At 43.8% G+C, this 16196-nt stretch overlaps 1 protein-coding gene across 1 annotated transcript; it reads right to left on the reverse strand.

The window, feature by feature from the left end:
• Positions 1–4438: 4438 nt before the first annotated feature.
• LOC120515799 (inactive phospholipase C-like protein 2) lies at positions 4439–15845 on the reverse strand. The gene is made up of 2 exons (XM_039737110.1): positions 15703–15845; positions 4439–5759 (listed from the first exon to the last, which is right to left on the reverse strand). Exons 1-2 carry the CDS (start codon positions 15808–15810, stop codon positions 5571–5573), a joined length of 297 nt encoding a protein of 98 aa, XP_039593044.1. The 5' UTR covers positions 15811–15845; the 3' UTR covers positions 4439–5570.
• Between the last annotated feature and the right edge of the window lie 351 nt (positions 15846–16196).

The following is a 16196-nucleotide window of genomic DNA, read 5'->3' on the forward strand; positions in this document are numbered from 1 at the left end:
GGCTGACGGGCATTGATGCAGACTTATTACTGTTACGAAGATGTCGGCCTGCTCAGCTTCTTTTAGACGAGTCTTCATTCTTCTGCCTTACAATCTCTGTCATGCTTCTGCTCTAGGCCACTTACGTCTGTGCAGTAAACCAAGAATTGAAATACGCCGCAAATTCTGCTTCTCTGTTTTGGTACCAAAAGAAAGTTGTGTTTGGAGGTAATAAGTGCTAACTGGGACCCCAAGAGCTTTGTAGCGTCTTCAGGAAGGCCTCGATCTCTTAGTCGGTGAACGGCTGCAGCTCCTCGTTTGAATCTGTTAGTCCTCTCAGTGAGAACATCCTGACTGTCAGCTGGAGTAGTGATTGGTGCATCGACACCTTAAATGTGGGTTTTGTTAAAAAAAAAAAAGGCTACGTGATGGAGAAAAGTGCTTTTTATCTTAAATTCACTTCCTAAAAATGTATAAAAACCACGTGTGCCAATCAGGACTATTTTTTCAGCTCGTAATGAACTTTAACAGAGGAGCAGAGCTGAGCGGTGCGTCAAGACATCGACCGATGAAGGGTCTTCTGGTCACCTCAGTGCTGACCTTCTCCTCGTTCATCTCCGTTTTCTTTATTCCTGATGACTTTGCTGGTTTTTCTTTTCTTTGAGGATTCCAAATGATTTCAGTTGTTATTTTATTGTTATTTTGGCCACATGCCCGCTCTGCTCGGGTGTCTCTTCTCTGGTGAGTGCCGCTGTTTTTTGTGTTGTTAAATTGAGCATTGATGTGCAGTGCTAACCATGAAGTGCCCACCACTGTAAGTCACGCCAATGTGCCACAGGTTCTGATGATCAAACCCAGACCTTCCTGCACCCGCTGACGTTTGTGTGTCATACCCACCAGTACCCACGTGATGCACTTCCGTTTCTTCATCCGTTGTCACTTAATGCCAGTACTCTGTGAACTACCGGCAGTTGTGTCCAAATGGATGTCATGTGTGACAACTCCAGAGCCGTGTGTGCAGATCCCCGCGCAGGGGTCAGGTCTTTGGAGTCCTCCTGTGCTTCCTCCCACATCCTAAAGAACCTTCACATTAGGGCTGATCAGTGACGTGTGAGTGTGTGCCCACTAGATGGGTAGCTGGTGGTGCCCAATGCTGTTCTACTGCCCCCCACTGGAGGAAATGGGTGGATATGACACTCTGGAGACACTCCGCCACCCCAAAGTGGCACAACACATAAAACTGTCCAGAAGTGCACCCCTCGCAAACCGGCCCACCCTAAGAAGACCGACAGAATCGCATGCTCAGCTGGACCATCGACACTTGGCGGTCTTTTAGAACATGGCCGTTTTATTATATAAATTCCCAGCTTACTGTCGCTCCAGTCACTGTTAATTCTGAAAAGATGTCGTCCCCCCAATCCCCCCGTTGTCACATCTCGCCTGGAGTTCAAATTCTCATTTTATGTCTGCTTTTGATTCTTCTGTTGTTTATGGGTATCATTCTTTATTTTATAGTTTGTTAATATGACTCTGTTATATTCCACGTGCTTTGTGGGTGGTCCCCAATAGGCGGGACCACCTGCCAATCACTGCCATGAGGTGGCCTGTTAATCCAGAGAGTCTTTCGTAGTTCCCGTTGGTTAATTTCGAGTTTGCTTGGGAGTTTGGGGGGCATCTTCTACTTGAGTTCTGCGCTCTTTAGCATTCCCGACTGTTCTGCTCAGTATTTGGGGTGGCGAGCACGGATTCAAGGGGTGGCCTTGGCCTGGTGTGAAGGTGCGTGTATCTGTAAAGCTCAGTTGAGGGAGCTAAAGGCCCACAATTCATACAGCATGCCAGGACAAAAACCAAATAATGAAGTCCAAGGAACACTCTTTAGAACTCTTTAGATCACCACAATAAAATAGTGGGAAGAATATATCAGAGCAAAGGTACAGAACCATTTCTAGAGCTTTCTTCACAGTGGCCTCAATAATTGTGAAATGGAAGAAGTTTGGAACCACCAGGGCTATTCCTAGAGTTGGATGTCTGGCCAAACGGAGTAACTGGGCAAGAGGGACCCTGGTCAGGGAGATGTCTAAAAACATTATGGTCACTTAAGATAGACAGATAGACAGATAGATAAAATAGTTTCAAAAGTCCTCTGCTAAAATGGGACAACTCCTCAGGAGGACGACCATTCCAGCAGCACTGCATCAATCAGGTGTTTATGGTAGAGTAGCTACATGAAAGCCACACCTGAGTAAAAGACATAAGATAGCCCACTTGGAGTTTGTCAAACAGCATTTAAAGATTCTCTGGTCTGAGAAAAAAAAAATTAACTCTTTCAGTAGAATTCCAAGCACTGTATTTGGCAAAGACCAGGCACTGCTCATCACCTGCCTAATGCCATCACTATTGTGAAGCTCAGTGGTGGCTACATCACACTATGGGGGTGCTTTTCAGCAACAGGAACAGGTAGACTGGTCAGAATGACCAGAATTAAAGGAAGAATGATTGCAGCCAAATACAAGGAGGATCTTGAAAAAATCTGCTCCAGGGTGCACGCAATCTCGGACTGAAGTGAAGGTTCACCTTTCAGTATGACAAAGATCTAAAGCATACAGTGAAGACGATGCTGGAGTAGCTTCGGGACAAGTCTTCCAGTGTTCTTGAGTGGCCCAGACAAACTCCATAGGTAGGGAGACCTGAAGGTGGACATTCACAGACGCTTCCCATCCAGTCTAACGAAGATTGTGATGATCTGCCAGGAAAAATGGGATAAACTGCCAGGGGTGAAGAGCCTTACCCAAGAAGAGTCAAAGCTTTAATTGCTCCTACAAAGCATTGGATTAAGGGTCTGAATTCTCATATAAAGGAGTGGTTTCAGTTTTTGATTTTGTAATAAATTTGCAAATGTTTCTGAAAACACTTTGTCATTATGGGGTGCCGAGTGTAGATTGATGGGTAAAAAATGTAACATTTATCATAATGGAGAATAACAATAAATAATAGCATACAGATTGATCTATTTCTTATTATTAACGTAGTGTAGCAGTGCTACTGCAGTAAGAACTCCATTTCCTAACAGCTTATTGGATGATGTGCTGCTGGGGACAAGAAAGGCCAGCAGGAAAGTTGAAAAGGGGGCCCAGCGGAGCAATGGGAGAGCAGTGTTTTTGTGTAACCTGTCTGACGTGTCTGCTGAAAAGTCAAATGTTTCACGTTAGACTGTCTCGTGCCTGCCTGTCGTGGATACAGTATAGTGGTGGATTAGTCGCTGTGCATCTTCAAACGGAGCGCTCCTGGAAATCTCACTCCTCGCCGATCAGGACTGCCGGTAGGTCTGTTTTATTCATTTATTACAGAAGCTGTTCTCTGGATTGTCATGTTCACACCAAACCATTTGATCCGCTTTTGCGGACATTGTCATATGAGTGTGTATTGTTGTGTTAAAATTGTATCACCGTAGGGGAAGGAGAAGGTTTGTCTGATTGTTGTTGTTGTGTATAAGGTTTTCCATCTAAAATATTATTTATTCATTTGTTGGTTTCGTGTCTCTGCCTGCAAGTGTGTGCGGGTCAAGCCAAGGCTGGGTGCATCCCTGGAATTCCCACCGAAAAACGAATAAATCACCTGAACCTTAGCAGCACCGGCTATACACCCATATAAATATTGAAACCAGTTTATCAGTTGAGACTTTTGCGTGCTTGTGTCCCCCAATTGAAATTGCAAAGTGGGGATTTACTGGCCAGCTAGCCTGGGGAAATACAGGAGGCTATGCCAGGAACGGACCACTGGATGGAGGAAGGGGGGTTGACCAGAGTGGGCCAGTTTATGACCTCAACATCTTTTTCTTTTTGTTTCTTTGAAATTGGGGGCACCAATAAGAGGAGGCATGTGGGGCACCAATAAGAGGAGGCATGTCCTCTCTGCCACTGCCCATCTTGAGAAGACCATCTCTGTCTCTCTCTGGGCGCCCAGATTCAGACAGGCTTTTTGGCCTATGCAGACGATGCCCAGAGAGAGTCGAGTGTAACTACAGAAGTTGACGTACCACCTGAAAGTTCACCTCAGACACTAGCAGGTCGTACAGCTTGCAAATCCACATTTGATTTGCTTTTGGTTGTTTTAGGGCACAATACTTCAAGATTAAAACGTGGTAACTGCAATACTTACAGAAATGTCGAACCTTTCTCTCCTGCCTGGTCTGATTACCTGGGGTTAGAGATATGAGGGTTGTAACAGGAATTCTGGGACATTATAAAGGGGAGTGCAGGACCACTGTAGGACCCCACCACAACCAAACAGTTATTTCTTTAAATGAAACCTACAACACAATAAAGTGTGCAGGCAGTGATGGGGTCTTAATACGTTATGCGTGGTGGACTTTTGTCCTTTCCTCTTCTTATTGTTCTATTTAAGCACTTCTTGCAGTCACTGGAGGGAAAAAAAGAAAACACGAAAGCAGCACAAAAGGCACCTTTGATGGAGATTTATTTGCATTTTGTTATGTAAATCTGGATAAAACAGAATAGAAGAAAGCATGAAACTGCAGCAAATTGGCCTTCATAACCGGCTACTGTAAATGGTTCTCATCTGCTCTATGTACAGACTAAGTCCACTGCACAAAGTTAAAGGGGTTTCAACCACATGATGACGGGTCGACGTCTGGGACACTGGATGGCAAACAGAGGCTGACGTCCTACCCTTACTCTGACCTAATCTCGGAGACAAGACAGCAAACCTACGGCCGACCACGGAGCGGGTGATAAACGCAGAGGAGCGGCGGCAACCAATCAGCGCCACGCCGCGGGGGGTCTGTTCTGCAAAGGACGAGCAATGAGGCACTTTCTGTTTAGCTTTTCTTTCTTTCTTTCTCGTCGGGCTGAGCTGCTGAGGCTCTGACAGACCACCTAGCAGCTCTTCTCAGTTTCCACCCAAACAGCCACACAGGATGCCATCAGCTCGACTTGGCAGTACCCTAGAAGCAGCGATGTCTCCGGCCGCGGCCCCTCTGGATATTCTGTTCTCTTTATGGACTGGTTGGACTGGAGAGATGGCTTAATGAACTACGTGGCGTTTTGTTTCCTCCAATGATCTTTTCCATACACTTTGAATTTGTAATAACTCTATTTATACATCTATCTATCTATCTATCTATACGTGTGGGTGGGAGTTTGCTTCGGTGGATTTGACCCTTCTAAAATACAGTTTTGTTTTTTTAAAAAGCAGCTTTCTCACTAAACCTGAAACAAATCCTGTAAAACAAAACAAAACAAACAAAAAAATAAAATCAGAATGCACATAAAGTCATAACATTAAAACTCCTTATATACACACAGGCTTGGCAGAACGAACATCGAGATGTCCATCTCTATAAATAGCTACGTTTCACACTTCCTGGCGCTACATTCACTCCTCCAGTTGCTTCAGATTGTTGGACATCCTTCACATTGTGCTTTAAGATCAGCCAACTGCCAAAAAGAGCAAACTGCCGTTCTGGGTGGGCAGCTGCGGGCAGTGTTCCTTTCTCTTTCTTGTTTTCCATTATAAGTGCATTTTGAAGCCTCATCTTGGATGTTCTCAGGCCGCTGTGACGTGGTCGGCCACTAACTCTCGGCAGCCTCCTCATCCCCCGCCGCCTTCTCGGGAATGACCTCCAAGCTGCGCCGTCCCCTCGACGATTCGCCGGCCCCGACGTTCATCCTTCCCAGTTCACACGTGAGGGCCGCGTAATGGATCTGCTTTAGGTTTTCCAGCACCTCGTTCTTGGCGTGTTTGAGCAGATCGGCTTGGCCCTGAGGAGACAAAAGACACACACAACGTTAGAAAGTAGATACCGTCAAGGGGCTCCGAAAACAAACGAGAATACCTCCAGAAGGAGACCGTGGTCACCAGAGTGGGGTAGAACTTTGTGAAGGTTTTAATTATCGGGATGATCTCCTGTCAGGCCCTCAAAGCCAGTTACTCCTGAGGCACTGTAAGGAGCTGCTGCTCTCCGTTCGGATTCACACATGGAATCTGCACTGCTTATGCATGAAAACGCCACCTGAAAATATTTGTTTATATGTTAATTACCCCATGTGGCCTGTAGTTTGGGCCGAGAAAAAATGTAACGTCACGTTTTCATGCAGAATGAAAGAAAAATGTTTATGATATAATTTAACATAATGGCAACCCGTGCTGTCCAATGGCAAATGAGATGAAAAACGTCAAGTCAAAAAGAAGAAATTCTTCCGTTACTCAGGTCACATAATCCACACGTCTGTTATCCAGTCGAACACACAAAACGCAGCCATTCTGTGGTCAAATATTATTAACGATTACTTTGGGGAAAGGCAGGAAAACACGTTCCCATGATTCTGTGCTTTTAAACTGAAGACCCGCCTCTACCCGTCATTCATTGGTCAGGAGTCCTGAGTGTGGGTTTGAATGTGGGATGCAGCACTGAGCACTGTGCCACCACAGCGCCCTGCGAGTTTCGAGTCGCATCTGCAACTGTCACGTCTTCCTTTTGCTGCTGTTGTTGCCATTGCAGTGCCAGCTGACCGACCGACGGCAGCCATCGTCTCCACTTCTGAGCTCAGGGTTTCATGCCACAAGATGGCAATGACTGTGAGTTTCTGTTCCTGCCCCATCACTTAACTCTTTTTCAGCTTCATGGCAGTACTCTGTACTCACTTTTTGTGAAAAACGTCAACATCCTTTTTTGATTACTTAAATAGTGGAAATCATACAACCATTTGCAAACTAAGCACAATCATTTTGAAGCGCCTGACACCCAATCGCAAGCAATGCCACGCTAAAGCAGTGCTGTTTGGTACACGCTTGGCACCACCAACACCGTTTTTCAGCTGCTGTCTCATTGTGACTCTGCAGTACAGAACATGAGAGCCATCAACGATACGCAGAACATCTGCAGAGGATTTCTTTACAAGAGAAGCGTTTACTGCATGCAAAGATGGCGGATGGCAATTCAACTTTTATCTCGTGGTCTTCTACTGGTAAAAAATGAAACAGTACTTTCAAAGTAGACTTCCTGATGTTCATTCAGCCTTCTGCCCCCCGAGGTCGACTCCCACAGTGAACGTGGCCATTAGAAGCCACGTTTTATGACTTGTTGGGGTTTCCACAATAGCAGGTCTTTCTTTTATTGTACATTTTTCTTTTCCAAATCATTTGTGGTCCAAAGCAGATTACGGGGGCTATTTAAAATTAAAAAATGTAAAAATTCCAAGCTGCTAATGTGCCAAACCTGAGGTGGTGTCAGTAATGCCTCCTTTGTTTTTTTTGCTTTCCCTGTTTGCTGTTTTAAAGTGTTAAAGTGTTGTGGACAACGACGGGCATACGAGACCTAAAACATCTTCCTGAAAAAGGCAAGCCACATGAAAGTAGCCGCAGTCATCCAGACAATAGCATGAGGCTCATTTTATTGGCAGGCTTAGTGCTGCTGGACAGCTGATGAAGGCTACAGGACCAAAAATCAACACATTCTGTCCAGAATAACAGAAGAGATATGTATGAGTCTGGGGTTAGTAAGAGAGCGGTGTGCCCACAAAAAAGTGCACCACTACGGAAACTCAAGGTTAGGAAACACCGATAAAGACAACAGTGTGAGGCTACACTTACAGCAGGCTTGGTGAAATCACAAAGTGAGACATGTTCACGTCTAAAGGAAACGGGGGCAAAATGTATGTTCAAGGAAATATAGGTAACCTGATCATAAAGGCAGAATAAGGTTTTGGCTGGACGTGTCCTGTGGGTATAATACAAGACAAGTTGGGGGGCGAGTTATGTTTTAAGATGTAAGGGTCTATGGATCTTACAATTTGAATTTATGCCTAGGTGATGCCTAGGCAGTGTAGAATAAAATTAGGGTGGGAATGACTCTGTGGGTACGCTAAATGATAAACTGTAGTGCAAGATTTGAGAAAAATCAGATGAGTAGTGGTCATATGATGTGGAAGTGGCCAAGGACTGGGCAATCTATTAGCAGAGGCTGAATAAGATTTGGATTGGATTTATGCTATGGATGTGTTATAGGACAGAAAGAAGTGCATGTTATTAGAAGATTATGGAGGTGGGAGTTCGGACATTACGGTGTGGGTTTTGGCAGAATGGGGAACTGGGCAAGTTAGCAGAGGATTGGGCAATTTAAAATTATAAACAAATAAATTTAATAATAACTAAATAATAAATTTAATAATAATTTAAATAATTACATTTTAAATTAAATAATAAATTTAAAATTATTAGTATAAAATTTGGGTGGCAGGTGCGCCTGTTCCTTTCCACATCTATGGGGCAAGTTGTAGCGGTGCTACTAGAATTTGAAACTGCAACTCCCAGCAGTCCCTGCGGTGGCTCCGATTGGTCTTCTGCTGAGGGTACAGGGGCTGTTGAGGTCAAAAGAGGTCAACGCAGCTTTGAAAAAGGGGCCGGTGACCAAAAGGTAAAAAGGTATTGTGTGTTTCAAGTGCCTGTTTATGTGCCTTCTGTTGGGTTACCTGTACTTATTATTTGTTTTGTCCTGGATCGTTTCTTGGTTTTGGGGTCTGGATTGTGTGCCATCTGCCTGTGTACATGAGGGCTGTAAGTGGATTCATTGCTATCCTCTGAAGAAAGGAGCGCTCCTGAACCCATCTTCACCATTTCAGGAACTACCAGCAGGACTATCTTTACTTTTCCATTCAACGTGCGGATCTCTGGACTATCTATCTTCATCATTACATTTCATCCGTTGATGTTTCCCATGGACTTTATAGTGAGTGTTTATTGTTGTGGTTTGTTTTTGTGTTTATTGTACGTCGCCGAAAAGGGACTGGGGTGGGATCATTGTTTTCATTATTAGTGTCAATACATTCTTTATTTGCTATTTTATTTCCATGGGCTTTTTGTCTCTGTTTGCGAGTGCATGAAGGCCTGGCCATGGCTGAGTGCGTCCCTGGAATCTCCACTAAAAAAATAAATAAATCACCATCTCTTTGATGGTTTGAATCTTAGCGGTACTGGACTGCTACAAAGTTATGGGAAGAATAAGAGGACTGTGAATGCCACGGACTGACGTTTTGGAGCACAGTGGAAATGGGAAAGCTGGCATCATATTGGACAGCATGGTGGAAAGGGTAATTAATATACACTTTAGCCTGGATTTGTCCTATGGGTCTGGTACTAGACAAGCTAGATAGATAGATAGATAGATAGATAGATAGATATGTGAAAGGCACTATATAATAGATAAGTGCTGCTTCAGTTTATACCCCCAAAAACTGCACCACCACCCAATTTTTCTCAGCAGGACAGAAGTGAAGACGAGTGGGTCTTAACTGTGAGGGGTGGATGGCACGCAGAATGTCAGAAATGATTTCTCCTATTTGATCTAAGAGGCCGCGATGAGCCATAATGAGGGCAGACACATGAAAATTACAAAGCAGCCTCTCTAGCAGTTTGAAGGGAAGCTGTGTGCTCTCGGCCTCGCTTTTCTTTATTTTAGTATTTTAATATTGTACCCCTTAATGCTTCCGATGCCTCCCATGCCAGATGAACTTCAGGGCTCTCCGGCCTCTCCTTATGATTGCTGGTTTTGATATAATTAGACGACAAGCCGTAGCTCCTCTGTAATTTCTTTCCGTAGCTCTTTAATTTAGTTTTCATTCCCACATCTTGGTTTTTGCCTCAAGGCTTGAGGTATAACATTCAACTTTATTTGATGAAACTCTGGCTCTCTTCAAATACGTCTTGTGCTTTTTGTACATCTGGTTCACAGTACAGGCTCTCAAGATTTGAACTTTGAGAGGTCCAAAGAGTAAACGTCTCAGAAGCTCAGCGTCTTCAGGACTGACTCCCTTGCAGACGCCCACTGCTGTGACTGCGAGACGGCAGAGCTCAGCTGAAGTGAAGCGCAGGACTGCAGTCAGGCGCACACGACAGGAGCCGTCACAACTGCACAAACTGTTCATGTGGGTTTATTTCTCCATAAAATATGAATTGTCAGGGGCTTCCACACTTGCTTTGGTGGTTCTAATCAGGCTGATTTCTGTCTCACAGCTTAATTTAGTAAACGCTGGGCCCTTTCTAGCCTTAATGTGGGCTTAAGCAGTATGAGAAAAGAAGACTTTTGACAAACGAGAGGAGACCATTCAGTCCATCAGTCCGGTTTCTTTAGCTGATAGCTGATCTGTCTCAGTAGCTCATGCAGATTCCTCATAAATGGTACCAGGGTTGCTGATCCAACTCCATGCCTTGGTAGTTTGTTTCAGAGTCCCAGAACTCTTGGCGTAAAGAAAGACTTTGTGGCTCTGGTCCTAAATGCACTTCCCCTTCATTCCTGCCGCGGTCCTCGAGTATCGCAATTCACTTTGAGGCTGACAGAATTCTGCGGGGTCGACTCCATCAATGCCTTTGAGGATTTTAAATCCCTGGATGAGGTCCCGAAGCAGTGTCCTCTGAACAAGTTTCATTCTTAAATCACTTTATCTGCTTTGGTCCCCCACTTCACCTCATCGTTCTTCTCAGTGTGGGTTGGAGGACCCTCTGCCGCGGGGCCCTAAGTGGTCACTGAGCGTACTTAGACTGAGAAACCGCTTTGAATGAGCTCAACGATTCAGTGCACATAGCACAGTTAGTTTTACCTTTCTAAGGACCTCATGAAGAATGTTTGCATTTAATTTAAGCAAACTAGGAGGCTCCGCCCCCTGCTCGGTTTGCTCGCTTGGTTTACCGAATATACAATTTAAAGAAATTGTTATTTTCATGGGAATTGTTACATATGCATTATTTCCACTTTTACTTTAAAGACTTTTGTAAAAATAATACTTGTCCTTTATTTCCGGCCCCGGGTATGGTAACATCTCTTTCTGGCGGGACATATAACGCTGCTCGCGTTGTGAAGGGAGGCACGGGTGAACGCACGCTGCCGTGGCATCATCTGCTGTCTTTCTGCTGCTGGCGAGCTGCCTGTTCTGCTTGTCGCATGTCGTTGTTTTAGAGCTGGGAGCACATGATGCGTGCCTGCCAAAAGCAATCCAACAACTGCTAGGTTAGATGTCCGTGAACTTGTTTTAAATGATGGCTCACTGCCTGGTCTCGTGTGACGTTGTAAAAACAATACTTGTCCTTTATTTCTGGCCCCAGCGTGGTTAAATCTCTTTCTCGCGGGATGTATAACGTTGTTTGCGTTGTGAAGGGGGGCAGCGTCGATCATTTTAAAGCCTGTACAGCTACTGTCCTTTTTGCCACTTCGTGTCACTGCTGCTCGTGTTGTGAGGGGGGTGGTGGTGGTTAGGGTGGCTGAACGCACACAAGGAGAAGTGGTCGGATCATCTGCTGCGAGCTGCATGTTTTGCTTGTTGCTTGTCATTGTTTTAAGAACTGAGAGCAAGTTAAATAGTCTCTCGTGGGACTTCTGAGAAGATCATGTCTTGTCTCCCTAGTCTGCCTCCCCTAGATTTTTTTTTATAATAGAGAGATGTATGGCCTTTTTCTGAGCCCACCTGGTAAGATGCACACTGCTGCATATTACTAAAGACGCCACTTGAGGACAATCTACAATTGTGAATAGCGGCAAATGACCAGCACTCCAGGGCCTCTTCAATTACAATATGGCGTGCCACTTGTTAAATGATTCAGGAGAGCTACATGTACAAACTGGACGAGAAATATGAACCTATGCAATTAACAGAAATTGAATAATAAATAGCATAAAGAGAGTCTTTAGGAGATTTATATATCAAACTGGACATGACACACAAAACAGCCCTCAATATTTTACATAAAAAACGTGAGAGAAGACGCGAATCGCACAGAAGAACCAAAGCTCTGCTGAGCCGTTGAGACCTAAAACAGCTGAGAGCAGACAGAAGAGCCAGCGGGGGGCCGTCAGCCTTCTAAAGTGGCACCTTGAGTCCGTCTCCCACACACTAAATGGTCAATGTACAGTCGTGGCCACAAGTTTTGAGAATGACACAAGTATTGGCTTTCACAAAGTTTGCTCCTTCAGTGTCCTTCTTGTCAGATGTTTCTATGGTATACGAGCTGAAGTGTAATTACAAGCATTTCATAAGTTTCAAATTCTTGCATAACCAATGCTTGGGGTTTGTCAGAATTGGTTGGTTTTTGTTTGTCCACCAGCCTCTTGAGGATTGACCACAAGTTCTCAATGGGGGGTTTCTGGCCATGGACCTGAAATTTCCATGTTTTTTGCTCTCTGAGTCACTTAGTTATCACTTTTGCCTTCTGGCTCGGTGCTCCATCATGCTGCACTGTTTGTCACCAAACTGTTCTTGGATGGTTGGGAGACGTTGCCCAAAATTGTGAGTGAGCCCACTTGGCTGAGAAGCAACCCTACACATGAATGGTCTCCAGATGCTTTACTGTTGGCATGACACAGGACTTATGGTAGCGCTCACCTTCTCTTTTTTCCAGATGCTCCAAACAATTGGAAAGGGGATTTATCAGAGAACATGACTTTAGCCCAGCAGTCCTCAGCAGTCCAATCCCAGAATATCAGTCGGTCTCCCTTTCTTGGAGAGATGTGGCTTCTTTGCTGCCCTTCTTGACACTACGCCATCCTCTGAAAGTCGTCGCCTCACCGTGTGTGCAGATGCAGTCCCACCTGCCTGCTGCCATTCTTGAGCAAGCTCTGCACTGGTGGTGCTCCGGTCCCAAGCCTTGAATAAAGAATGGAACCAAAAACATCCTCCGAGAGCAACTTGTCTCAACCATCCAAGAACAGTTTGGTGACGAACATGCAGCATGAAGGAGCACCAGGCGAATTGTAGAGATCTTGAAAAAGAAGGGCCAACACTGCACATATTGACTCTCTGCATAAACGCCTTTGAAACTTATGAAATGCTTGTAATTCCACTTCAGTATACCATAGAAACATCTGACAAGAACATCTAAAAACACTGAAGCAGCAAACTTTGTGAAAACCAATATTTCTGTCATTCTCAAAACTTTTGGCCATGACAACAAAGCTACATGTCTTTCAAATTGCATGGACAGAGAGTGTTAATAAATATAAAAGGCCCTCTTTAAAGCTCGCTCAGAATACTATTCTACATTAATAGATAGCAATAATAAAAATCCTAGGGTACTTTTTAGAGCAGTGGCTAAATTAACAAATGGAATTCAGATCAACAGTGCAAAATACCAACAGATATTAGCAGTACAGACTTTATGAACTTCTTCAATGAGAAAATTAAAAATATAAGATCCCAGATCTCAGCATCACAGTACAAACCAAATACTAGCTTAGCAGACCCTGCTCACATTGCATTCAGCACTTTAATAATTTTAATCCTGTAACTGAGCAGGAAGTCTTAACTTTAATTTAAAATGAAGCCCACTACTTGTTCCCTAGATCCAGTGCCAACAAAACTAGTAAAAGTGCAATGGATGTTCTTGTAGCACCAATTCTAAACATTATCAATAGTTCATTATTGCATGGCACAGTACCTGATGCACTAAAAGTGTCAGTCATTAAACCTTTACTTAAAAAGTCAGACCTAGACCCACACATACTAAATAACTATAGGCCTATTTCAAATTTACCATTTCTCTCTAAAATACTAGAGAAAGTAGTCGCCAGTCAGCTTCAGTCACACCTTATGCATTACAATTTATTTGAGAAATTCCAGTCTGGCTTTCGACTGGTCATAGTACAGAAACGGCACTAACACGGGTTGTAAATGACATTCTGATATCCTCTGATGAAGGAAATTCCACTGTAATTATGTTGTTGGACTTAAGTGCAGCGTTTGACACCATTGACCATTCTATTTTACTGCACAGGCTAGAAAGCGATGTTGGGCTTACAGGCCCGTGCTCGCTTGGTTCAGTTCTTATTTATCAAATCGATTCCAGTATGTACAGAAATGTGCTGACAGTACTCCATCATTATACACAGAAGTTGAATATGGTGTCCGCAGGGCTCAGTACTGGGACCTTTACTGTTTTCACTTTACATGCTTCCACTGGGATCTCTCATTAGGAAACATAATGTTAATTTTCACTCGTATGCAGATGACACCCAGTTATACCTTTCATTTAAATCAAATGAAGTTTCTCCGATGTTGTCTTTAATTAGTTGTGTTAGTGAATTAAAGGAATGGATGAATGAGAACTACTTGTCTTTAAATACAGATAAAACAGAGATGTTAATTGTTGGAGGGAATGGCGCTGATCACAGCAATATATTGTCATCATTTAACTCAGTTGGAATCCCAATTAATTTTACTGAATCAGCCCGCAATCTAGGAGTTATCTTTGACTCTAGCATGTCATTTAAAGCGCATATTACAAAGTCGTCCAAAACCTGTTTTTCCATCTTAAAAATATTAGGAAATTAAGGCTTTCTAAATAAACAGGATTGTGAGAAATTAATTCATGCATTTATCTCTAGTAGGATTGACTACTGCAATGCGGTGTTCACTGGCTGTTCAAACTGTTCTCTATACAGCCTCCAGTTAATCCAAAATGCGCTGCAAGAATTATTACAAGAACAAGAAAATATGAACACATAACCCCAGTTCTTAAATCTTTACACTGGCTCCCAGTTAAATTTAGGGCAGATTTCAAAATCCTCCTTTTAACATATAAAGCATTAAATGGCCAAGGTCCGCTTACTTGTCTGAACTTATCATGACTTACAAACCTGGCGCACATTAAGATCTCAAGATGCCGGTCTGCTTAGGATTCCAAGGATTAATAAAATAACAGTGGGAGGTCGAGCTTTTAGTTACAGGGCCCCTAAACTGTGGAATGGTCTTCCTGCTTCCATAAGAGATGCCCCTCGGTCTCAGCCTTTAAATCCCGGCTGAAGACTCACTACTTCAGTTTAGCATATCCTGACTAGAGCTGCTGATTAACTGTACATACTGCATCTCTGTTGTTAGTCATTAGCACTATAACATAAGTAACATGATAATTATATTTGAATACTAACCCTCACCTATTCTGTTTCTTTTCTCGGTACCCAAATGTGGCCATTGGTGCCACGCCCACCTGCCAAGTTGTTTGCCTGCCTATGGTAAAGTCATCCCTGATGGAGGATCACAGGAATCATGGGAAAGAGGGTCCTTTCATCGGAGCAATGTTTCAGCCGTGGCATGGCCAAATGGAGATGCAGCTAGATGGATGAGGTCTCCAGGACTCTAAAAATATCAAACCTAATTATGTCATATCATCTACTGTTAAACCGTAATTCTAAAATTTTTATTATGCTGTCTTAAGGAATTGTTCTGTTGTGTATATTGTATTGTATTGACCCCTACTTTTGACACCTACTGCACGCCCAACCTACCTGGAAAGGGGTCTCTCTTTGAACTGCCTTTCCGAGGTTTCTTCCATTTTCCTACAAGGTTTTATTGGGAGTTTTCCTTGTCTTCTCAGAGAGTCAAGGCTGGGGGCTGTCAAAGGCAGGGCCTGTTAAAGCCCATTGCGGCACTTCCTGTGTGATTTTGGGCTATACAAAAATAAACTGTATTGTATTGTATTGTATTGACTGTGCATTGACCATTTAGTGTGTGGGACATGGACTCATGGACTGTCGGCCGACAGCTTTCATGGAAGGAAGTGAATGGACCCCTGGTTCAGTCTTGGGGGCCTGCAGAAAGCATATTGTAGACGTCATGGTGCATGTCGATCCAGAATGTGCAGAAGGCTGTGAATTGCGCTCAGCCAGGCCTGCCTTGACAGTTTCACCGAGTCCAGGCAAGCAGCGATTGCCTCGGCCCTCACCTTCAGAATGGTGATGTTCCAGGTGAAGTTCTCCACGGCCTTCTGCAGCTTCCTCCCTTTAAGACCTTCTTTGGCTGCATTGCTGTGCAGGTTCTCGTGGTATTCCATAGCTGAAAACACACAAAACAAAATCAGTCAACACAATTGTTGAAACTCATAGAAGGCACCTGACTCTGGAAAACTCACAAAACAAGCTTTGATATTATGGGATGGCAGACTGTGAGCGGAAAGAGCCAAAGTTCCGCACCTGTTACTAGGTGACACATCTAAATGGTGACACCACTTATCTTCGATTGTCACTCAAGGCAGGTGCTGTGCTCTAAGCACCACATGTCTGGATTTACCCGTTTCCTTTCTTTCATAATCATATTCAAATTTGCGCTATTATTCCGGTTTCGTTCATGACACTTGTTGCTATAAAAAGTATTTAGTATATCATAATAAAGTTTATATCCGTTATGAAGAGCATTGTGATCATCAGCTAAGCTACAATG

This window comes from Polypterus senegalus, chromosome 15, assembly GCF_016835505.1.
Source record: "Polypterus senegalus isolate Bchr_013 chromosome 15, ASM1683550v1, whole genome shotgun sequence".
NCBI classification, from domain to species: Eukaryota; Metazoa; Chordata; class Cladistia; order Polypteriformes; family Polypteridae; genus Polypterus; species Polypterus senegalus.